We start from the raw sequence: 24,941 nt of genomic DNA on the forward strand, positions 1-24,941 counted from the left end.
TCTGGTCATTTTTCTCCATTGATAACTGTAATCAGACCATGCTTGAATATTCATTCTTTCCTGGAATGTTTATAAAAGTCTGCAATGAAAGGGGGAAAAATTTAAAAAAAAACCCACAAATTTCAAATAAATGTACAAATTATCTTCTGTTAGTGACTGGCTACTCATTTTAGAATACAAAATGAAACATTGAAAGTTAACATTTCTTGAATTCTTACTATGTATGAAGACACTGAGCTTTACACACATGGTTTCATTGAAATCACACAACACTTACCAGTGATGATTAGCCCCATTTTACAGGTAGGCGGTGTCTGAGGCTAAAATAGTTTGCCCCGGTCATCCGGTGACAAGTGACAGAACCAAGAGTTGAATGCAAGTTATCTAACTGCAGGGCCCTGTGCTTTTAATACCTGCCACATCGTGTATCAAATTTGGTGCATGTGTCATCCTTGGAAACAAGGCTGACCCTTGTGTTTCCATTCTTTTCTTTATAGGGTTAGTGTTATGGTTGACCCTATGTGTACATACATACATGTGCACATGTACAGGCAAAGCAACACATCAAATATATAGCTTCCTAGAATTGTGTGGCACATACTGTGGACGTACTCAGGAAATGACAATAGAGACATAGATAAGAACTTGGCACTGCCAAGTATATTTTGTATTTAAACATTCTGTAAAACTTCACATTTTATTAAGAGCAATTTAGCCTTCGTACAATAAGGACAGGTTGATAAAATCATGTGATCTTTAACTCCAATTGTGAACTCAAAGAAGTATTGATGAATTTTTATCTTAAAAAATCAATAGTACTTAATAAGAATTCTCCTAAGAAGAAGTTTTGGCTTTGGGAATAGCTGTTTGTTCATGAGAGATGCCAGAAACTTTTCTTTGGGCTCCTCTATGCTTTCACAGTTGGAGATGAGTTATGGGCCATAAGTGTCTGACTTCCCAGTGTTTACAGTGTTAATTCGGTAGCAGTCAAAAACAGAACCTGCCCTTTCTACGTACCCTACCTGATTCAGCTTAATGTTTAAAGCCAGTCTGTTTCTATATAAAGAGATTTAAAATTCAAATATAGAACTTCAGATCTTCTGAACTAGCTATTTGAAAAAAAAAAATGTTTTTAATTGTTAAGTATATACAAAATTTTGATGTTATGTGTATTTTTCTTGATCATATTCCCATTTCTGTATTATTGGCTCTCATTTTGAATTATCATGCATGGATATATTTCAGAATATCGATTCCATTTTTGAGTAAGAAGATGGCGAAAAGAATCACCTGAATCCTGGCAAGGATAATTATATACCATGAATATAGATTTCACATAAGTGTGTAGTTCAGATTTTTCTCAGTTTGAATTCTAATAGAGAAATACCGAGGGCATTTTAGGTACAAATAGGCAGTTTTAAATTGTTTGAATGTTTGATGATTTTTCTTTATTATTATTTAGATGATAAAGCCCCAGTGACAGATACAAATATTCCCTCTCATCTGGACCAGATGTTAGGTATTTTGCTACAAGAAGAACGAGAGCGAGAGTTCGGAGTGACAGGGCCGTGTATGGAATATTTGCTCCATCACAAGATCTTGGAAACATTATATACCTTAGGAAAAGCTGACGTAAGTTCCTCACCCTCATGTTCTTGGGCAGGTAATACGTGCATTAATGGCTTAGAGGTAAAGAAGCTGCCGAGTGCTAAATTTAATTATAGAGGTATGTGTCAAGCATGGTGGGATTCAAGTCAGGCTTGTGAAGGACAGAGAATGTTCAGCCTGCACGAATGGGACTATCCAGAGAGCTAGTAAAGCCCCCTAATGCTGTAGCCACAACTGGTACTCGGGCTCCTGAGAATTACAGTGTAAACGTTTATGAAAATACGCTCGAATATGTGTACTCAGAGTCGGAGGACACAAGAAGGAGCCCAGTGTAAATTGGGTTAGGAAAATAGGACTTAATTTTCATAATCCTGAAAGAGAGTGTAACGGATGCTCTGACGGCTGCCTCCACCGATGAGGGCAGTCACGTTAAGTTTTAGACCTCATGAATCTCCGCAAGCTGGTATTTATGATATAAATAATGTTCTATAGCAGGAAACTGTAAGGCTACATACAGAGGCAAGTTTCGAAGCCTGCTGGGGGTGTGAGGAAAAGGGAAGAACTTGGGCTCGCGGTTGGGAGGCCTGGCTTTGTCACTAAGACACTCCGGCCTTCAAAGTCCCTTTGGTTAACCTCCTTTCTCTTTAAAAATCAAACAGGTGATCACGAAGGTCTCCCCCAAGTCTCAAAATCTGTGCTTTTGTCCTGTGAATTTCTCCAATATATGTGAAAATCAAACTGGAAAAAGAATCAACTTGTTTAAACACCAAAGAGAGTTATCAATAATGGTATTACAGAAAGTTTCCTTTTAACTAAGTCTGTAATACTCCCAGTTCATTTTAAGTTAAATTCTTGCAGTTTTATTTTTGAGGCAGGATGTCCACTCTGCTGTGCGGAGAGAGCGATGGTACAACACTGAGTTGAATATAGATTAATTGATTTTTGAGCAGATGTCAATAATTGTAGAGCTAATAAATTAACTTTGATACCAATGATTGTAAATATTAGGGTTTATCTGAATAATGTAAAGTATTTGCTATCTAAAAAAAATCATTGTGCATAAGATTATCGTTTATACCATTTCCAGATAGCTTGTCTATGATCATGCTATGGAAATGCTCATTTTGTGACTATATTTTAATTGCAAGGCGGTAGAAGCAGGTTGGTTAGTCACAGAACATGTAATCTTGTTGGTTTGTGCTCTCTTAACACACAGTGTAAGCAGTCATCACGCTTACCTAGTTACCAGCAAAGATTTAAAGCAGCTGGCATGTTATAAAAACTTCTTTATTAAATATTCATTGTTGATAATAATCATAATATAAATAATTTTGCATCTAATGCAAAACAGCATTGTTAGAGTAAATCACAGTATTTTATACCAGAGGATTCCCTTTACTGACATAAACATGTTTGAAGGCTTTGTTTACTCCTACATCTCTGGGATGGAAAGTTATTAGTGGCCTGTTATGAGTGTAAATAACAAGAGTCTGCCTTGCTTTAGCCATAGTTAACCATAATAGTTTGAGGTTACCCTAGCATTTGGAAGCAAACAGGTTGGTGTTGCCCGAACCAGACTCTGACTGCAGCAGCGTGTTGTTGCGTGCTGTCTGTCATCATATCGGCCTGCGGTTCCACTGGCTGTACTACAACACCAGGATGTGATGTGATTTTATTTCTAAAATACCAGTCATTAATATTTGATGGAGAATTTTATATTGAAAGACTTATTAGTTGGCTGGTTGCATTGACTGTGGGGGTGAAATAGATTCACATTCCTGTTCTTTAAGCTTTTGAGTAAGTGTGTTTGTGTTGTCTGTCCTCTCCTTATTTGTTTTTCTGTTCTTGTGTGCCCAGTGTCCTCCAGGAATGAAGCAGCAGGTTTTGGTGTTCTACACTAAACTCCTGGGGAGAATCCAGCAGCCGCTGCTTCCACACATTAATGTCCACAGGCCAGTGCAGGTATTTTGTTTCCCTTGCAAAACAGTATTTGGTTCCAGTTCTTTTCGTGTATAAATAATTCAATGTGATTTTTCTAAGGGGAAAAATAAGAAAGGAAATTTTTCCCAAAATAATGTGTAAATTAGCAAATACTTGAGCTTTTTTGTATGCATGACATTATATTAAGTGCTCTTTCTATATTTCTCTTAAAATTTTATACATTAGTTTTTCCTTTAACTTGTGGCTATGACTTCTCAAGGAGTTTATTGTGTGCTTATTAGTTTTCTAGGGTAATGTATTTGAAAAACTTACTCCTAGTAAATCTCTTTTGTTAGAGGTGCTGGTAAGTAGTGTTCTGTCTCAAAAATGAAAGATATTTGTATTATTTGAAAATTATAAATACTCTTAAGACAAACAGATGGCTATTTACATACTTATTAAAAGTAAGTAAGTTAAAAAATTTTTTAACTTCTTTAACAGAAATTAATTCGACTCTGTGGGGAAGTCCTTGCAACACCGACAGAAAATGAAGAAATCCAGTTTCTCTGTATCGTGTGTGCAAAGCTGAAACAAAATCCTTACTTGGTTAATTTTTTTCTGGAGGTATGGTACACTTCTTGTCAACCTTCGAAGTATGCTTTTATTAAAATTATTTGGAGAATTGAATTCTGTAAATAAATTCTGTAATTACAGAATTCTGTAAATTCTGTGAAAAGAAGGAATTAAATTTTGTGGGTGTCATATGGCTTGTTTCACTTCCTAGAATTATTCTTCATTGAAGACCACTGTTTTGTTTTAACCTGAAATCTTCTGAGGAAGACAGTTTTCAGAGAAAGTAGGTGAGCCGGATACCCAGGGCAGTGCAGGGCCTGGACGAATACAGAGTCAAGGCTTAGCAGGCCTGCAGCATGAAGGGGAAAGTCAGGGAGAGTGAAGTCATGGGAGCTTATCATCTGTGGTGTTTTCAGCCAAGTTTACTCAAATGTGGAGCGTGGGTAATCCGGCCCGAGGTTGGTAGGGATGGGGTGTGCGGATTTAGACGGCATGCACGAAATCGCGAGTTACCTGTCGAGCCCGGCGTAGCAATTGTGATCGCTGTGGTATTCTGTCCTGTTTTTTCTTAGCCAGTCCCTGGATCACACTTTATGTATTCCATCAATCAATATTTTGGGTTTTACTCCCAGTTTTAAATTAGAAAATACTTTGTGTACTTTCTTCTGTCACTCATTTGTTTTTTTCTGCAGTGAAGTCATTTAGGAATATAGTAGAAAAATTAATTTAGGGGGACACCTGGGCGGCTCGGTTGGTTAAGTGTCTGCCTTCAGCTCAGGTCATGATCGCAGGGTCTTGGGATCGAGCTCCATGTCAGGCTGTCTGCTCAGCCGTGACTCTGCTTCTTTCTCTCCCTTTGCTTCTCTGCCCATGTGTGCTCTCTCTCTCTCAAATAAATAAAATCTTTTAAAAAAGAAAGGAAGAAAGAAATTGATAGGTTTTTAAAAAAAATTTGTGTGTGTGTTTTTTTTTTTTTTAAGATTTTCTTTATTTATTTGACACAGAGAGATCACAGGCAGGCAGAGAGGCAGGCAGAGAGAGAGGAGGAAGCAGGCTCCCCGCTGAGCAGAGAACCCGATGGGGGGCTCGATCCCGGGACCCCAAGATCACGACCCGAGCCGAAGGCAGAGGCACAACCCACTGAGCCACCCAGGCGCCCCTTTTGTGTTTCTTTTTGTCTTGTGTCCCCTAGATTAGGTACAGGTGAGGTACAGTGCAATATCATGTTTTTGGCCTGTGGTTCTCTGAGCTTAACAAACCCTCAGTGCTGTAGCCGCCACTACCTCCAAGCGACCCAGCAGGTCCACCACCCTCCCGCAGGTCCCTTGTAGCCCTTCTCACTCCACCCCTGTCCTTAGCAATCACTGATGTGCTTCTGTTCTAGGTTTCTTTTCCATAGAAAGTCATAGAAATGTAATCAGCCTTAAAACCTTAAAAAAAAAAAGGAGGCTCCTGGGTGGCCCAGTCATGAAGCGTCTGCCTTCGGCTCAGGTTATGGGACCGAACCAGGACCCTGGGATCATGACCTGAGCTGAAGGCAGGTGCTTCCTGACTGAGCCACCCAGGAGCCTCCATTTTTTTTTTTTTTTTAAGGTTTTGATATAAATACATCCAAGTATTTCAATCTGGCTAAGTCTGAGATTTTTCCTCTCAAAGTTTGCTTTAGTTAAAAGTTTTCTTAGATAACCTAGTTACTTTCGATGCATGGATTTTTGTCCAAGCTTAAGCTTTAAGGACTTTCTCTCAGAATTCCTGAAACTCATTCAGAAGGACACAGCCATCGATCAGAAGCAGAGCAAATGCAGGGGTACACGTATGCTGATACCCGGTGAGATCGATGTGCTTTGTTCACCTGTCTTGAGAGAAACGTTTCCATTTAGACCTCACAACTCCAGACACCAGGCTTTAGAGCACATGCTTTTTCACCGCCTGAGGTGTAGGCAGCTCCGTTTTCTCAAGACTATTCATAAGGTTTTAATGTGGTGGTTACAGTCTCCCTGGCATTAGAGTTACTTATTTTCATTTTTCCTGCTGTTGTTTCATTTTCTCCTTCTGGTCAGTAAGAGCAGCAGTCCCTTGAGGACAGGGACTCGGTTTCATTAATCTTTGGGTTCCCACAGCTTCTCTAGTATCCAGTGTAATGTATAATAACTGCTTAATTAACACTCACCAAATGAATCTTCAGAGAAATGCAGCTATATTACTTGAAGTACAGAGAGGAATAAAAGTACTTTGCATTTCCCAGGCATGTATCCCCTGAAATTGAATCTCTCTTTTCATGGAAAGCAACTCCTATGTGCATCTATTACAGTTTAAGTGCCTGTGGTAAGTGGGTTAGGAACAGACTTGGCCCTAAAGGAGTTTACAGTCTGGTGACGAGGGTAAGATCAATATTCAGGCTGCAGTCTGAGGTAGAGAAGGTGACTGTCATAAGAAGGGTACAAAGTCATTGTGCCTTAAGTCTTCCTAGAATGAAGGGATTGCATCTGCTCTAGGTTGTTGAGAAAGACTTCATGGAAAGGTTGTCTTTGATTTGGTTCCTGACAGATGTTCAGATAAAAGTGGGTGAACATACATAGGATAATGAAAATATAGAAGGTTGTGGCGTGTTCATGAAACAGTATAATTAGAAAGGCCTGTCATAAGAAAAGGCCCCGGAGAGACAGACTAGGAAGGGTCAAAGCCTTTGAATGGAAGGATGAACAGTTTGAACATACTTGAAGTCACTGGGGAGCCACCGAAGATGCTTGAGCAGGGACGTTATTACATGATGGTGTCTGTACTTTAAGTGAAATTGGTGGCAGCATCTTGCACACTGGATTCCTTTGAGAGGAAAAAGGAAAGCAGAGGAAACTAGCTTGGAAGCTGAGGGAGTCACCCTGAAGAGAAGTAGCAAGGACTGTAAGTTGGAGGCAGTGGGACAGAATGAAGTGAATATATTCCAGAAACACCAGAGGTAGTCTTGTGTGGTCTTCTGTGATCTTGTTCAGGAAGCAAGAGAAAGGATGATGAGTGCTTGAATTTCTGAACCAGCAAGGCTGTTGCTAACAGAAAGAAGGGAGCCCCAAGGGAGCTTATGTTTGGGAAGATGGTCATTACGGTTCTGCTGTTCTGAGTCCTCCCGGTATCCTGATGGAGATAATCAACAGGCATTTGGTCTTGCAAATCTGTGATTTGGGAGAGAAGTCTGGGTTTAAGAGCGTTGGGGGTTATGTGTGTAAATGTGCTGTGGCTATCAGGAAGACCCCTAAAGGAAGGGAGCAGTTTCAGTGAGAACCAAAGCATTAGAGAAGGCAGCAGTTCCTCATCACGTAGGGAGCTTTGAAAATGCAGATCCCATCATGATGTTGTGTACCTGAAACCAGTATAACATTGTCAGCTACACTTCAGCAATGCAGGTAAATAAGTTAAAATGCGGATTCCTTAGCTCTACCTCCAGATGTTCTCATTCAGGTCTGGGTGGGGTCCTGGAATCTACATTTTTTCTCAGGCCTCACAGAAGACCATGACGCCAACAGTCTTGAGTCACACTTTGCGAAACACTGTTCGAAGAAGTGAATGCTATTCTAAGATTAGTCTTCCCTTTGCCATTCTGATCTGAGATACCATCTCCAACACTATTATTAGTATTTTAGATAGAATCAAGTGTTTACATTCATAAGGGCTGTGATATGCAACTGATTTTGTAGGAAATTGGGAAGTTGTTTGGAGTAGTTGTTTTAACATGTGCTGTGGGCTCAATTTCTCAAGAAGATTGGCCCAAACTATACCTTTAACTGTATTAAAAGTGATTTATAATACCTATAATATAACTTTGGAAATGGAACTTGGAATACATTCAGTACTGAATGTATCTCTGTGGTGGGTGAAACACGGTAATGGACCCCTGAGGAGAAGCTAGTTCATGATGACTTCTGACCTGTGTGTGTGATTTGATTTTTGCTCTTAGGTTCAAATGGAAAGCAAAATACTTTTCCCCGGAGACTAAAGTTACAATTCCTTTTTTTTTTTTTTTTAAGAGTTTATTTATTGGACAGAGAGAGCAAGAGAGAGCACACACAGGTGGGGGAAGAGAGAGGGAGAAGCAGACGCCCCACTGAGAAGGAAGCCCCATGTGGGGCTTGATCCCAGGATCCCAAGATCATGACCTGAGCCAAAGGCAGATGCCTAACCAACTGAGCCCCTCAGGCGCCCAACTTCGGTTAAAATTCTCTTTGTGTTTGTGTGTGTGTGTATTGGGGAGATGGGCCAACATTTCAAGTAAATTTCTCTCATCAAGAACATGAATAAAAGGGTCCTGAGACTACTGAGTTCTTTTTATAAAGCAGAGGGACAGGGAAAAGAGAAAAATCGTCTTAGAAAACTGATCTTAGAAGAATCAGCAGCGAGGCTATGTATTTTCAGTAGCCCAGGGATGAGAAGACAGTTAATTCCAATTGAAACCTCCTGAATCTTTTTTCCCCACTAGTATCAGTTGTTTTGAGCAATAGTCATATAGTTATCACTAATATTGTTCCTTGCTTATGGTCATGGTAAACCGTTTTGTCCTTAGTGCAGAGAGTGTTGTGACTGCCTGGGCGATTTTTAAAATACCCAGCTTGTTGACGTCTGAGTATTTTCTTTAGTCATAACACTTTTATCTGTTGCTACATTGGCTAGACATTGAACATTATAAGTCCTTTGACACATATCATACAGAACATGTGTTCTTTTTCAGAATAAGTTGAAATCCCTGGCTTCCAAAGGCACAGCAGATGTCATTTCAGAAGAGTCCTTGAAAGGTCAGGATTCCTTGTCAACAGACACGGGACAGTCCTGTCAGCCAGAGGAACTGTCTGGAGCCGCGGGCCTGGAGCCCCCAGAGTTCGAAGACGAGTCGCCTCAGCCGGCGGACGAGCTGTCCACCAGCTTGGATAACCTCGCTGTCGCCCCACTGCCGGAGGCCACGGTTGTTCGTCCAAACCAGGATTACAACCTAGTGAATTCCTTGTTGAATCTCACTAGAAGTCCTGTGAGTCTTCCTCGCGCGTCCCCACCCACTAACCTGATCACAGTTGGTGCATTTGAAATAGAAAAAAAAAAAAAGTCTATTGTTTTAGTGTAAAACATTCAATCTTTTTAAGGTGAATTTTTCCCAAGCCCCTTGACACACCTGTCATTCAAGAGTGGACGGGGTCTGTGTTTTCCCTCAGGACGGCCGGATCGCTGTGAAAGCCTGTGAGGGCTTGATGCTGTTAGTCAGCCTGCCGGAGCCCGCGGCGGCCAAGTGCCTGACGCAGAGCACGTGCTTGTGCGAGCTGCTGACCGACAGACTCGCCTCCCTGTACAAGGCCCTACCTCAGTCCGTGGACCCGTTAGATATTGAAACAGTGGAAGCAATTAACTGGGGGTAAGAGCCACTGCTTGTGTTTGCCCACAGAAACAGCTTCTTAGGCCTGGACTTGGAAATTCACTGCTGCTCTGCAGTGATAGAAATCTTCAGTTTTGGAAAATGTGACACGACCTGTGGTCCTTAAATGGGATTGTCGTCTGAGGCGCGTTTGAAATTTGTTACCAGTCCGAAGTGAATTGGTGTGGAACAGTCCAGCCGTTACGTAGTTAAGCTATTTTTCCATAATAGTGAATAATTAGGACCTTAAATACATTAAAACCAACAACTTTGATTTTTTTGTTTTAATTCCCGAAAGAAGGAACATCCTTTCGTAAATATGCCTCTTGGGCAGTCTTATGCTTCGTGGCCCGTGTCTCCAACCTTAGTCTTTCACCCTCTCTACCCATCCGTCGGGGCTTCCCCTGATTCTCACAGGAAAATGTGATTATCACAGAACATTTATAAGTATATAAGCAGCATGAGGAAAAGTACCCCAAGTCCCATCATCTATAAGCTGCCTAATGTTTTAGTATAATAATAAAAACAGTTGCAGTTTTTCTGTGTATTTTTAACTCTTCCTGGGTTTTTACTAGTCTTTTTCCACCTGATATTCTGCCAGTATCTCTAGTAGGGCAGACCCCCTGGTTAGCTTTACTGCTGTCCATGTTAAGGTGGGAAGAGAAGCAGACCCCTTAATTCTTTTTGCGCATCCTTCGTTACCTTTCCTTCCGTCCCAGCGGCTGGGCACCGCCCACACTTCCTTCCCACTCCTGGGTCAAGTTTATGGCAGGCGCGTGAGGAGCTGTCTGTGTGGTTTTTCCTCTGCAGTTACGTTCTGTGTTAGTCTCTCTCTTCCCACTCAGGGATTAAAAGTTATTTACAACTTTTATTTGAAAGGTTTCCTCTTATCCTTGGCTTTCTTTTATAAAACCTGCTTCTGGTGGTCATCCGGCTCTCTCCGGATGCATGTGTGTTACTGCACGAGCTCGTTCACGGGCCTTCCTTGTTCCAGATGTGCTGAACTGGGTTAACGCGTTGGGATAACTCTGGGCTAAGCATTTCTTCTACCTCCTACAGCTTGGACTCCTATAGTCACAAAGAAGATGCTTCAGCGTTTCCAGGAAAACGAGCCTTAATTTCATTTCTTTCCTGGTTTGATTATTGTGATCAACTCATAAAGGAAGCACAGAAGGTTTGATTTTTTTTTTGTTGTTATTTATTGATAATTTTAAAATGTGTCTATTAAGTAAAATTTCCTCAGTTTATGTCTCCAAAAATATCTTAAGTGTCTTAGGATAGCACAGTCAGTAAAATAAATACAATCAAATAAAACAAAAAAAACCCCTGGGTATATACGTGTGTGTGTGTGTGTGTGTGTGTGTGTGTGTGTGTGTGTGTGTGTTACAGCTCTGGAATAAATCACAGTTCAAGTTCTGCCCTTATATTTCTTTAAGTATCACAATAGGAAGCTCCATAAGGTGATGCTGGCTTCCCTCCATTTCTCCTCTTTGAGGAGATGTTAATGCCATAAGGGGGTTGGGATAATATTTTTTGTCCCTGTTCGTCTTGTTCTTGGACATTTAGATAAAGTGTTGAGGATGGAGTAGCTCGCATCTAATCTAGGTTTACATGCCATCAACAAGATGGCCAATAGGCAAGTTTGTTTCTCCACATTAATTCAAATGGAGAGTGGAATTGGCTTACCAATATTACAAATTAATCGTCTTTTCCATTAAAAAGAAAGGAAAAGATAATGTTACTCCTTCTGTATTCTAGACCGCTGCTGTTGCTCTGGCCAAAGCTGTTCATGAAAGATTTTTTGTCGGAGTTATGGAACCTCAGTTGATGCAAACGTGAGTAGCCTTTTTCTTAAAAAACAAAAAATGGTTGGGCGGGGGGGCACCTGGGTGGCTCAGTGGGTTAAAGCCTCTGCCTTCGGCTTGGGTCATGATCCCAGGGTCCTGGGATGGAGCCCCGCATCAGGCTCTCTGCTCAGTGGGGAGCCTGCTTCCTCCTCTCTCTCTGCCTGCCTCTCTGCCAACTTGTGATCTCTGTCAAATAAATAAATAAAATCTTTAAAAAACAAAACAAAACAAAACAAAAAATTTCTATTTCATATTCTGTGCCCCACTAATGACCTGTCTGTTATGCCCAGTTCTGAGATGGGTATCCTGACCTCGACTGCTCTGCTCCATCGCATTGTTCGGCAAGTAACCTCTGACGTTTTGCTTCAAGAAATGGTGTTTTTTTATCCTTGGAGAACAGAGGGAACCGGAAACTCTGGCAGATATTAGCAGACACCCTTTAAGACATAGGTTAATAGAACATTGTGATCACATATCTGATGAGGTAAGCGATGGAAGATTTAGAGTGGGACTTTGAAATATGGTTTTATGGTGTTTTGAGTATAGCTTCTTTTTTGATGTAGCTTTAAAAATCGAAAGCATGACTTACAGGATGGCAAGAAGAATTGTTTTTTCAGAGATGTTTTTCAGTTAGCCTTTATCACTTTGGTTTCAGATAAGCATAATGACATTAAGAATGTTTGAACATCTTTTACAAAAACCCAACGAACACATTCTTTACAACTTGGTCTTAAGAAATCTCGAAGAAAGAAATTATACCGAGTATAAGCCTGTGTGTCCAGAAGATAAAGATGTGGTGGAGAACGGATTGATAGCAGGAGCCGTGTAAGTTCCCACCCGGGCCTGCAAGCTTACCATTTCCCTACAGAAACTGTCGTCTCTCTCTCCTGCTTCTCTCCCTTATGCATGAACAAATGCCTCTAACAAGATTTTTGAGAATAAAATTTAGATGCCATGGTATCACCATCCCTTTAAACCACAAGTGGTATTCATTAAATGGAACAAAATCAATATATTCTTGAATTTGATGTTCGTATCAAATGTTTGTTTCCCTATAAAATGTAATTGTTTAATTCTTTTATTAGCAAAATCATGTAATGTTTTGTAAGAACGTGGCAGAGAATCTTCTGGTTTAGAAAATGTAATAAAATGTTGTCTTTTTATACATCATTAAATTGAACGTAGAGATCTAGAAGAAGACCCATTATTTACGGACATTTCGCCGGATAACACTCTGTCAAATCAAGAATGGCTTAGTTCTTCACCCCCTGCTACTCCAGACCACCCCAAAAACGATGGGAAAACGGAAGTCCATAAAATTGTAAATAGGTGAGTTGCCATATAAATGTGACTTCCATCTCTTTTGCTTGGTTTTATAACCTATAATAGCTCTGTTCTTAGATTGTTATGGAGACATACTGTAAATTCAATCTTCCCTTCTTTAAAGATTCTATCAGCTTTTTGTCATGTGTATGTAATAAGCCACAGCCTAGGGGCAATAATCCATATCAGAGCAGGAAAGCTCTACTTAACATAGAAACAGAAATGGATAACGGTGGTTAAATAAACCTTCAGATGGCCTTGCTTTTTTATTTACTTATTTAAAAATTTTTTTTGTTATGTTAGTCACCACACAGTACGTCATTAGTTTTCAGTGTGTTCCATGATTCATTGTTTCCGTATGACACCCAGTACTCCATGCAATATGTGCCTTCCTTAATACTCTTTTCTTAACATAAATAAACTTAAGTCGTTCCCAGTTGGAACAACATGGAGAATGTCCAGTTTGACAAATTGCAGTTCTTAGTCATGTACTCACGTATGCTAAGGGCCATTCCCTTTTGATACTTTGGTTTTACCTTTTTTTTTTTTTTTTAAGTGCCCCTTCTCTGGCGATGTTCTCTTTCTTCCTCCGCAGCGCTGTCACTGATGTGCCTGGTGCTGGCAGGTGACTTTAGAGAAATTGCATGTGGCTCAAGATGCAAAATTAGGGTGACTAAAAATCTTGTGTTCAGTTACCTAAGAGCCAGTTTCCTGACATTGGCGGATATCGTGGCAGTCTGTCACGGGGCTGGAATGTAAAAGATCATTTTAGGCTTACTTCTGTTTCAAGTGGAATGAGTGTTTATTAAATAAAACCTTTGAGATATGAAAGAGTAATCGATCCGTAAAACTGATTCAAGATTAAGTACTGAATTGTGTATTTCTGTTATTGACCATGGCTTTTCCTATCTAAGTTTTCTCTGTCTGGTACCCGATGAAGCAAAATCGTCCTACCATGTCGAGGGCACTGGATATGACACCTACCTCCGAGATGCTCACAGGCAGGTAAGTGAAGTAGTTAATTTTTGGAAATGAACTCTAATGAGGGCACATATACACTTGGTCCCATTGTGCACATCATTTCTCCAAAGGTTTCCCTCAGCAAGACCTGAACTCTCTCTTATCTACTTTAACTTTAGGCAGGTGACCTTACTTTGCCTTTTACTGACTGTCTCTTGTCTCAGAATTTCTTTATGCTTGCTCCCCTTTCCCTTGTCTCCCTCCCCACCTCTCCCCTTCCCCTGAACCTCCCTTAACCACCTCTCCCCTTCCCACCTCCCCCTTTCTTCCCACCTCTTCCCTTTCTTTCCTTTCTTTCTAAACTTTAAATTATATCTGCCCCCCATCCTTTTCCGTACTGATCCAAAACATAACTTCTCAACGATTCTGCCCACCGCCCACCCTTGATCCCAGTCCCCAGGCATTGCCCTGTCCCCTTCTCCATGTCTTTTCTCACTTGAACAGTTATGGACAAGTGCTGTGCCCCCTCACTCCCTGCCCCCCTCCTCCCTGGCCCCCTCAGCTTGCTACCTCCCTGATAGGACTCTGAAAGGTGTCCTCTGAAGTATTAACCTTCATGGCCTTCTCAAGGTCTACTTTTCCTCTCTCTAGCATTTTACAGAATTCCCAATTTTAAAAATGTCTCAAGTCAGAAAAACGCACATTCAATTTTCATTTAATCCTTGAGATTGCAGTGTAGTGTTCTATACAATTAATTTGCATGTGCCTGTAGCAGGAATGTAAGTCCAGATGACTGCATGAGTGACCGGAGCTATTCTGTAGCTAGTGCCTTCAGGGACAAGAAAGTGAAAGCAAGACAAGTGGTACCAATCTCAAGATTGATTTTTAAGCTGCATTTATTCTTTCTGTAAAGTTTCATTTCCATTTTCCGCAAGTGCAGTTATTATGGGTTGTTTCAGAAATATTAGAAGATCAACAAGAGGGATATAAAAATGTTTACACTACTGCTTTCTAGGTGAGAATTTCAGTCATGTTAATGGGAAAATGCTTTATTGAATATTGGGGTGTGGTTTAGAATAGAAAACTGTCTGCTGAAAGCCAAATCATTTAAAACTCAACGAAATACTAAAGAAGCTGGCTTTTTGATTGCTTTAAGTATGTTTTTCTTTTAAGAGTTGAAGTAGTTAGTATTTCATGGTGAGAATGTGATTTAATTTCACGTAATTTCCAAACTAGAGAGGTCAGAGTAATGTCGCTTTGTTGAATAAGGGGAATCTGAAAAGGGCACAGAAAACTGTGCTCTAAATGTTTAAACTCAGGTAAATTAAATATTGGGGAAGACTTTTCAAATTTATTCTTATTATGTGAGGTCCTGTGCTTATCAAAGTCCATGTTGTTTACCCCTGTGGTAAACTGTATAGTGAAGGACTAGTTTCTTACTAATTCCAGTCTGTCAACAGACCAACAGTTGGGTAAAGTATAATAAAAATGAATTATTAGAAAGATTAAAAAAAAAACACAACAAAATATCAGCCCTGATTATTTTATTAGGTTCAACAGACATAAAATTTGCTCCGTTAAGTGCCGTAAAGGTTCCACATGCTGACTCTCAGTGTGGTGCTCCGCTCACTGGAGGGTAGCAAACCATCCGCAGAGCGCGCCGCGCAGCATGGCTTTGTGCCCTGTGCTGGAGGAGAGCCAAGCCCGCCTTCCCAACGACGTGCATGTCTTCATCTCTGTGCATGTAACGTTTTCAAGTAGATTTGAAAATGTGGCTAGGGCTTACTGTGATACAAATAAGGGGAGTTAAATTCCTCTGAAGGAAAGCACGTGCCTATTTTTACATCAGCGTATATTGGTACTAGAGCTTATAAGCTTACGGGGGCCCACGTTAGCCTGTTCCCTGTGTCCCTCCCCGCTCCACGGGCACACCCCCCCCCACCAGTGCATTCTTATATGCCTGTTAGAGGAAATCATTTCTGTTTGATCTCCATTTGTCTGGTTTGTTCTTAACGATGCAAATGCTTTTTCCCTAGTTCCGGGACTACTGCGCTATCTGCTTAAGATGGGAGTGCCTGGGTCTCCAAAGGCATTGGAAAAGTGCAATTTAGAAGCTACTTTCTTTGAAGGCCATTTCTTGAAAGTTTTATTTGACAGAATGGGAAGAATTCTTGATCAGGTAATAAGCTTTAAAATACTGATTTTCACATTATTTTGCTACCATTCACCATGGGTTCATCTCAAGTCTTAGTTTAGCTCTTTAATAAAATAGTTTTGTTTTCTTAGTTTTTCCGCTAGATGACTTTTTCATAAAGCTTGATTGCTGGCAAGTGGTGCATTTCTGACACATTGGTTATGTCTGAAATTTTTTTCAACCTGACGGCTGTTACAGAATCCTATATTTTACTTCTCATTTTAGAACATTGTCTTAATAACCTTCACACATTTTGGAGGTGAAGGTGATTAGAAGACTTTCCCTGTCATGATGTAGAAACCCTTTTCTTTTATTAGGACAGTCAGCACAGATACAAATTGAGTCAACCTTGTAAAGTTCAAGTCAGAGGACCTTAAATATCATTTCAAATGGAAACCTGAGTGCTCTGGTCTCCTTAAAATGACAGAACAATATTAGATGAATCTGCTTCAGACAAAGAACTTATGAATGATATTCATTTTCATAAGGGGGAGGTGAAATGAAAAAGGTAAATTTACTTATTCCCAAGTAGACCGAAAGCACCGTCAGCTGGTGTGTTGCTGTGTGTGTCCGGCTGTCAGGAGAAATGAAAGGAACGGATTACAGACCCTCCCTCCCTTTCTGCCTCCCTCCTGCCCTGTCTCCTTGACAGATGAACAGAGTGAGGACAGAGCTTTGCAATGTTTCACAGCCTGGGAGATACACTTGAAATAAAACCACCTGGCATAATACTTGTCTCCACATAGAAATTGACTTAACCAATGTGGAATTAATTTAAAATTGTATATTAAAGTACTTGTTCTTTTTTAGCATTTTAGTTAAATATTTATGTGAGCATAGGGAGTTCTAAAGGAAATTTACTCCCTAAGCAGGCTGTCTTCAATACCCAGAAAGCCAAATAAAGAAATTATAATTTAAGAAGTATTTCATGGGATTAGACTTCAGTCAGTACTGTTTCTGGTAGTAATCAGTAAAGAGATGGAGTAAGTCCTTTTTTCTTTTAACCTCTTAATAGCAAGTGCTGTGTTTCTCATTTTGGTCCATTGGTTGCGAAATCCAGCTCTTGTGGGCATTAGGCCGTAGCATTCGTATCCGTCCTATACATCGTGGCTGTGGAAGCCCCCTGGGTGGCGGGGTTCTTCAGTTCATTGTTCTTTGTGCTGGTTTGCTAAGCGTCCTTTGGATCTCAGGGATTTTTCCCTTTAGTTTGTGGAGTGCTCAGAATATCCCGAAATGCTTTAAAGCTCTTTTTATGTCAGCAGCTAGCACGTCACAGCACAGAGCTGATTCCCGCACGCTGTCCCAGCCGATCTTCTGTAACCCTGTCCTGCAGGCAGGACACGCTTCTGGTTGTGCTTTGTCAGTGAGGAATCCCTAGTCGCAGTTAACGCGACTTACTGCTAGTTCACTACAGGCCCCAAAACCTTTGGTCTTCAAACCCTTGATTTTCCAAGCCTTTTTTGGTAAGAACGTGATGTAGTCAGATCTCCGAGGTAGTCGGGAGTCCTGGTGTGCTAAGCGTGCTTGGTTTAGTTTCATTTTCTTTCTTTTCTAAATGTGTTTTGTTGAGGATGATGTTTGCTTGTATTTTCCTGGTAGAGAAATAGGGCCAGGGCAACCAGCCTGGAACTAAACATTCACTACAGATAATTAGTGAAGTAGCTAGATTCCTGTATGTATAATTGAGAAATTGTGATTCAAGTATTCATAATACTATTGTGTTGTCACAACGTTAAATTTTCTAAAATACCATATAACAGAAACCTTTAGTATCATTTGTGATGATTTTATAAAGCTAGTAAAATGCTGAGATCCCTAAGCAGAATGGAAAGACCACCAGGGAAATGGAGCGCGGCGGGTCCCGCTTCTTTCTGCTGGGGTTTGGGCAGCTGCGCCACTGTCACATTTTCTTCTCAGTAAGGTGAAGCTGATATTACTTGCTGTAACCTCCTACTTGATTTGCTTGTAAGAATTAAATGAAAAAAGCAATTTAAAAAATACTTCTAAAAAAGTACAGGAGTAAGGCAAATTTTATTGTCCTAAATTCAGGTTCATGTATTTAGTGTGAACTCAAAGGTGGACCAAGTCATTTGATAAGTCAGAAAAATCTGGTTAGCTTCATTCCAGGTGAATTCTGTTTGTAAAGTAGAAAATGAAGAGATCCAAATAATAGATAGAAACATTCACTGTTAACCCAGGAAAGGGTTATTTCGTATTTAAAGGAAAAAAGTCAACTCATTTTAAAGTTAATTACCATTATGAAGTAGAGACTGTTTCAGATATAGGACGATTTCTGTATAGCTGAGATTTGTTTCCATTTTCACATTAAAATATAATCTGAGTTAGCCTTAAACTTTTTAAACAACCAAGGACTTAGATTCTTGTTCAAATAAAATGAAAAAAACCAAAGTAATAGCCTATAAGGAAAATACAAAGTTTAAGTGGCAACTTATTACAGCCTTGCTGAAAGCCAAATTCTGTTGACTTATTTAAGTTCCTATAAATGACAGAATTCAGTGACCTGAAAATCTGACTACCAGAAATCAAGTTACGTACAAAACTGTACTAAAGTTACATTTTAAGTGATTTTGTTCACATCCTGGACCAAAAGCATTCTTCTTAAAGATTTTAAAAAATTGTCTCCTTCGTGCCTAAAATACAACTTTGTTTTTTGCTCTGAAGTGAGTCCTGGAGGCCGTTCTGTTGCACGTTGTCACCTGGCTGGAGGAATACGCCCTCCAGTTACCCTTTCGTAGGAATAGTGTCCCCTTTCATTCATGTGCTTGAGGCTCGACCATGATTAAGAGTGACTTAGGGATACTTTTTCTTCTTTCAGAAAATCCATGTTCATGAATCTCATGGTAAAAACAAACAAACAAATGGAAAACCCACTACAGGTGGGCTTGTAACACAGGACTTGTGGTTTCCCCATGCAACAGCACCTTTGCTGGCTTCTGGCACATGTGGTCTTCTGGCATTTGTGGTCTTCTGAATGCCAAATGTTCACTTCTTAACTGCTGTTCATCATATCAACGGTGGTTTTTTTTTTTTTTTTTTTTTTAAGATTGTTTGCATTTATTTGAGATCAAGCAAGAGAGAGAGAGAGCTGAGGGGCAGAGGGAAAGGGAGAAGCAGGCTCCCCCCTGAGCAAGGAGGCCAACATAGGGCTTGATCCCAGGACCCCAGGATCATGACCTGAGCCAAAGGGAGACTGAGCCACCCAGGCGCCCTATATATCAAGGGTTTAGCAGCTGCTCAGTGAAAAGAGTGAAGCAGGCAGAGTCTGTGGTTAACATTCATCTGTGTCAAATCCCTTTTTTCTGAATTTCTCTGAAATTCAGGCTCAGCACAGGTGCCTCACTCACCCCTAGCCCTCCCTCGGAAGTCAGTTTTGTCTTAGCCACTCAGTTTCCTTTGGCCGCGCAGAAGAAAACTGGAAGGAATGAGATTTCTGTTGCAAGTTCTAGGCATGGTAACAGCAGCTGTTTTTGTACAGTGCTTTTCCTTTGACTTTGATGTCTTCTCTAAACCATCTCCAAGCTGCTTTCTCTGTGGAGTAAACAGATTAAAAATAAAAAAACTAGAATTCAAATGAAATTGTGATACGACATACAAAAATTATAGGAGGAATTGTACCCAGATGTATAAGTGTTTTGGGATAATTAATGCTCTTGCAGTAAATGAGATGATCCTTATCTGTAATCACCATTTTGAACCTTTTTATTCGCTGTGAGGCATGTGATAGTCATTTCTATCCCCCAAACTCTCCTGCTGCTGAGAAGGTTCCGTGATGTATCTGACTTTATTTTACTGTGTACATGCTCTTGATAATTGGCAATAATTGAATAATCTAAGAGATGAAAAATACCTTTTCTAAAATTAGACTACCATATTTTTTTTAAAGATTTTATTTATTTATTTGACTGACAGAGATCGCAAGTAGGCAGAGAGGCAGGCAGAGAGAGAGAGGGAGAAGCAGGCTTCCTGCTGAGCAGAGAGCCTGACTCGGGGCTCCATCCCAGGACCCTGAGATCATGACCTGAGCCGAAGGCAGAGGCCCAACCCACTGAGCCACCCAGGCGCCCCTAGACTCCCATATATTTTATTAAGATTTTATTTATTTATTTGACAGAGAAAGAGAGACGCAGCGAGAGAGGGAACACAAGCAGGGGAAGTGGGAAAGGGAGAAGCAGGCTTCCCACTGAGCAGTGAGCCCGATGTAGGGCTGGATCCTAGGACCCTGTAATGACAACCCAAGCTGAAGGCAGACCCTTAGTTAAGCTTCTGAGCCACCCAGGTGCCCCAGGCTACCGCATTTTAAAAGATCTTTAATACCTCCCCTTCTATCTTTGGTCTTCTATTCGATATGTCCTATGTTGCTGTTATTGTTACATATGACACTTTCATGGGTTTTGGTGACTTTTTGAACACTTTGATTAATTAGAACAACCTGTGTAAAACAGAAACATTGTGACTATGTTATATATTTTCTTCTGTACGTCTATATGTATGCTGCTTTTTTTTCTCCTAAGTTTTAGCACTGTGAAATATGCACTTTGACTAATATGGTGAGAGCCAACTTAATTATCAGTGTTTACATTGTAGTAGAGCACGTGGAGGTAGGCATAAGATGGAATATTTTCCTTTGTTGAAAAGACAAATTGAAATGGTAAATGAAATGCTCAGGTATCTACGTTATAATTAATGTCAGATGTCTTTTTGTTTTTTACCTCTCCATAGCCATATGATGTAAATTTACAAGTCACCTCCGTGTTATCTAGACTTTCTCTCTTCCCTCATCCGCACATACATGAGTACCTTTTGGATCCTTATGTGAACCTTGCTTCTGGCTGTAGATCCCTCTTCTCTGTCATCGTCAGGGTGAGTGCTTGGTTTTGTTACATTCTCTAAGATTGACAAACCCTGTGATAAACATGTCCATTAACATTACTTACCATTGTATGTGCTTAGCGCTACGTAATGGGAAGCACTATTTATATACTGTCAAGAAGTCATCATTTTACTATGTGGAGAAAAAAAGAAAAATTCATTCTTTTAAATGGTAACTTTTATATTTAAGGAACGGGTGTGAGTCCTTTGCCAAAGATGGTTATGTGAATAGTGAAGGGTGACGCTCTTCATTTAGTAATAGGAAGTTGAGGTTTTTTGTTTTGTTTTGTCTTGTTTTGAATTCTGAGTCCCTGTGAGGTTGATTTCAGGAACGCAGTTCCTTTTGTCCCTGATGCAGGTTGTCGGAGACCTGATGGTCCGAATCCAGCGTATTCCAGACTTTACTCCCAAGCTTCTGTTAGTCAGAAAGCGATTGCTTGGCTTGGAACCTGAAGGCCCCATGTAAGCCAGTGTTTTACCTGTTTTTTTATCTAAAAAAATTCACCCAAACTTGATGAAATGTTAGTATCTCACATTGACTTATTGCTTGCTTTCCTTTTACCAGGATTGACCACATCACATTGCTGGAGGGCGTGATCGTGTTGGAAGAGTTCTGCAAGGAGCTGGCGGCAATCGCTTTTGTGAAATACCACGCTTCCTCCACACCGTAAACAGCCTCCTCCAAGTAACGTCGGGAGCGGAACTGTAGTCTACATTTCATCAAAAAGGACTCAGCTTCACCCAGCTGAGAGGATAAAAAGCCTTTTTAAATGAAGTACTGCTGTAAACTGGACAGGACCATTAAGAACCCATTGAGTGGACATTCTCAGTAATGTTGTATAATGTTTTCATTGGCTTTACCATAATGGTTCTATATGTCAGATTGCACATCCTTGAATCCAGGATACAATCAAAGGAACTTCAGGAAATAAGCATTTCTAATGCCTGTGTGAAAAGCTGCAAAATTTCCGATGTCATGACTTTGATGATATTTCTTTTATTTTAATATCCTTTTAGGTAGCAAGGCATTATGACATTCTCTGGGACTCAAATGCTTATATTCTTTTGGATTAATAAGTAGCAAAGAAAAAAAAAAACAAACTAATTTTATAACTTTTTAAGGTCAGAATTCTTATCAAACAAAATATGAAAAAAACTGTAAATGAGAAAAAATACAATTCAGAAACCATCAAATGAGTTAGTAGGAGATAAAAATGTGTAGAGCACCATTAACTTTCTTCAGCTTTTCTAAGAATAACGATTTAATATGATAAAGAAGTTCTTGATTAATATAATATATATTTTTTAAAGAAACATTCTTTTACTCTTTTGTGCACATAGCCATGTTAGTGATTGATTTTCACGTCTGGGTCCCAGTGTATTTAAACGGTGTCATTTTTGCAACAATGTTGAATTCGTGCTCTCCATTGGTAATGTTTGCTAAAATAGTATTTTTTTAAGCTAATGAACACATGTTGGGTTGAGAACCTTTTTTTTCTTCTATCTGTCCCTGTCTGAAAGTTGCTGTATAAAAATTGCTTTATAATTTGGTTTCTTATTGGAATACATGGTAGTGTCCAGGCGGATAACTCTTAGGCAGCAATCAAAATGCCAGTGGGCCTCCTCAGTGTTTACAGTTTGAATGTTTGTTTTCATTGTTCAGTCTTTTGTTTTAAATGATTCTAAAGAGATTTAAAAGAAAACCAGTCTGTCCTGTTTACACCTTAAGGAATTTGGGTGAATTGGGTCTGCATGAAGAACTGCCTGTTAGGTCGGCCAAGCCACCGTGCATGGCGAGCTTCTCCTGGATGCCTTGTGCGCATCGCTTTCCCTTCTGCCTTCGGTGATGTTGTCACTCAGATGTTGCTTTTAAGCTTCTCCTTCCTCTCCTCCTCTTCTTTCTGTTGAAATGTTAAGCAGCAGCACTTTGCGCCTTACCTTTCCATTGACTGATATTTTACTGGGGGGAGCGGATGATCGAACTTTCCAGCTTGGAAGGAACTGTCGCTGCTCCTGGTAAGAAGTTGTTTTGTGTAGCGTCTTCGCAGATGTACGTCATGTGGGACTTGCAGAGAAGCATGTTTTACACCTTCTGCTGATTTTGTGGTATTTGTTTTTCTGATTTATAGTTAGTTTTAGCTATCAGGACAAAAGAGCAAAAGGTGATGAATATTCTTGGCTCTGGAATGCTTCCCAATGTTAAGACTTAATCCAAGTCTTTGTTGGCTCAGTCTAAGCACACTTACTGAGCAGAACAAGGGAACAAGGGAAAAAACAAAAGTGGAAGATGGTTACATTTGTGTGTGATTTTCTTCAAATGATTTTTAATGGTGGGAAAGCATTGATTGTTCAGTGCTCGGTATTTATTGGTCAGCCCACGCAAGGACCACTGCAGCATTTCCATTTTAGACATAGTTGTTGTCTACTTTGATGTAGGTTTATTTAAAATAAGGCATTAGGAGATATTAGATATTTCTTAATGTTTTCGTAGTGCTCAATGGGTGTACGAGCAATATTACCTCTCAAGCCAAATACTATTTTATCCTTGAGTTCACAGTGGGACCTTGGAGCTAATACATGACACCAAGCTCTGAAAAGCTTTAACTTTTATATTTTTGTCTATGTATGCTGCTTCTTAAAACATAATTATTTTCCTAAGTTATTGTAATGATTTTTGATCTGTAGTCAGCTAAAGCTGAAAGTGTAAGTTGTTTCTCTTCTAAGTTTCTCTCTTTCTTTCTTCTAGCTGTTTAGTTCAGACAGACCTAGAGCCAGCACAAGTTCTCACAGTGAGTCGGATTTGTCAGTGAAACAACGTGCTATATTACTAGTCTTTTTCATACTGTCTTGTGAAAGCTAAATATTTGCATTACTCAGTGACTTCAGTGCACTGTGTTGGGTGGAAGGTACCACCTTCACAAATGATTGCCATAGCAAGTTCCAAGCTGAATTTTAGCCCTGCTTCACATCAGTATAAATAGGTATGCACATTTTTTTAACTTTCTAACAGTATAGTCTTTGACTTTATTTTTAGTAATGAGCCACATTCTTTACTTGATAGAACTCAGATTTGTCCTAAACCAATTATCATTGTAGTACTCACATTATAACTATGTAATGTTCTCATAATGTATCTGTCTGTGCAATATGGAAGCTATGAGAGGATTCATAGCCCTTTGGTTTAATTGTACATTATTTTGTGTGAACATGTATATATATATATATATATATGTATGTGTGTGTGTGTGTGTGTATATATATATATATATATATATATATATATATATGGACCAAAATCCTTAGCTTGCTTACACTGTTGCTAGTGTAAAAATTGTTACACTTAATTTTACGGGGCACAAATTATGGAATTACTTCATAATTCATGATGACATATTTCCATAAATTACTGCATTAATATACAGTTCCCATTTAATTATGAAGTTCACAGGTATTGACAGAAGTTGCAGTCATGTGCTGAAACCACAAATTATATGGCAGTTATATTTTGGGTTGTATAATTAATCAAAATATGCATGTCCTTGTGACACTTGATATGTTAAAACATGATAGATAATCATATTTCTGGGCCCTGTAAAATAGTGTTACTATAATACTCTGGCCTCCTGCCTTGTTTACATTAAACAAAGGATATTTGGTGAATTTTTCTATTGAGCATTGTGTAGGTTACTGACAGTATTACCAAGGCTGGAATTCTTGGGCCATCTGTGAAGAAAAACTCTTCGGATGGCGATTGTGTACCTACTATCTCTCCAAAAGGAGGTTGTGATTAAGTTCAACTTTTTGTGCTAATGATGCATGCAGGACTAAGAGGGATAATCAAAAAATAAATAATGTAATTTAAGCAAAGTGTCTTATATTTTTATAGAATTCTAACTGAAAACACTTTATTCACTGATATATCTAAAACAGTAATTCATCATGTACAACAGGATTTGGCACACACTGAGGCATCTGGCCGGCTCTGTGGGTGGAGCATGTGATTCTTGATCGAAGGTCGTGAGTTCAAGCCCCTGCATTGGGTATACAGCTCGCTTAAAAACAAGAAAAAAGTTTATGACACACAATCGTTCATGGGTCACTCCAGCATTGATTCCAGGAAGAGAACAAAAAGGAACAGAATCAGAATATTTGTGGAGGGGAATGTATAGCTTGGAAAATCCCCCTGAGCGAGCCTCTTTATATATCCTCCACTCCACTCCTTAATGGTAACATCCTT

General features: G+C 39.7%; 1 protein-coding gene across 1 annotated transcript in view; it reads left to right on the forward strand.

The window, feature by feature from the left end:
- Positions 1-24,566, forward strand: part of FAM160B1 (family with sequence similarity 160 member B1) — a 34,494-nt gene extending 9,928 nt beyond the window's left edge. The window contains 17 exon segments of the mRNA XM_032313799.1: positions 1,463-1,632; positions 3,466-3,570; positions 4,030-4,152; positions 8,819-9,112; positions 9,294-9,490; positions 10,550-10,664; positions 11,249-11,325; positions 11,628-11,715; positions 11,717-11,821; positions 11,993-12,162; positions 12,523-12,666; positions 13,575-13,665; positions 15,657-15,690; positions 15,693-15,799; positions 20,555-20,695; positions 21,063-21,166; positions 21,270-24,566. Of these exon segments, the coding sequence (XP_032169690.1) occupies positions 1,463-1,632; positions 3,466-3,570; positions 4,030-4,152; positions 8,819-9,112; positions 9,294-9,490; positions 10,550-10,664; positions 11,249-11,325; positions 11,628-11,715; positions 11,717-11,821; positions 11,993-12,162; positions 12,523-12,666; positions 13,575-13,665; positions 15,657-15,690; positions 15,693-15,799; positions 20,555-20,695; positions 21,063-21,166; positions 21,270-21,375 (2,171 nt within the window). The 3' untranslated portion in view covers positions 21,376-24,566.
- Positions 24,567-24,941: the final 375 nt, after the last annotated feature.

This window comes from Mustela erminea, chromosome 14 (assembly GCF_009829155.1).
Source record: "Mustela erminea isolate mMusErm1 chromosome 14, mMusErm1.Pri, whole genome shotgun sequence".
Taxonomy (NCBI): domain Eukaryota; kingdom Metazoa; phylum Chordata; class Mammalia; order Carnivora; family Mustelidae; genus Mustela; species Mustela erminea.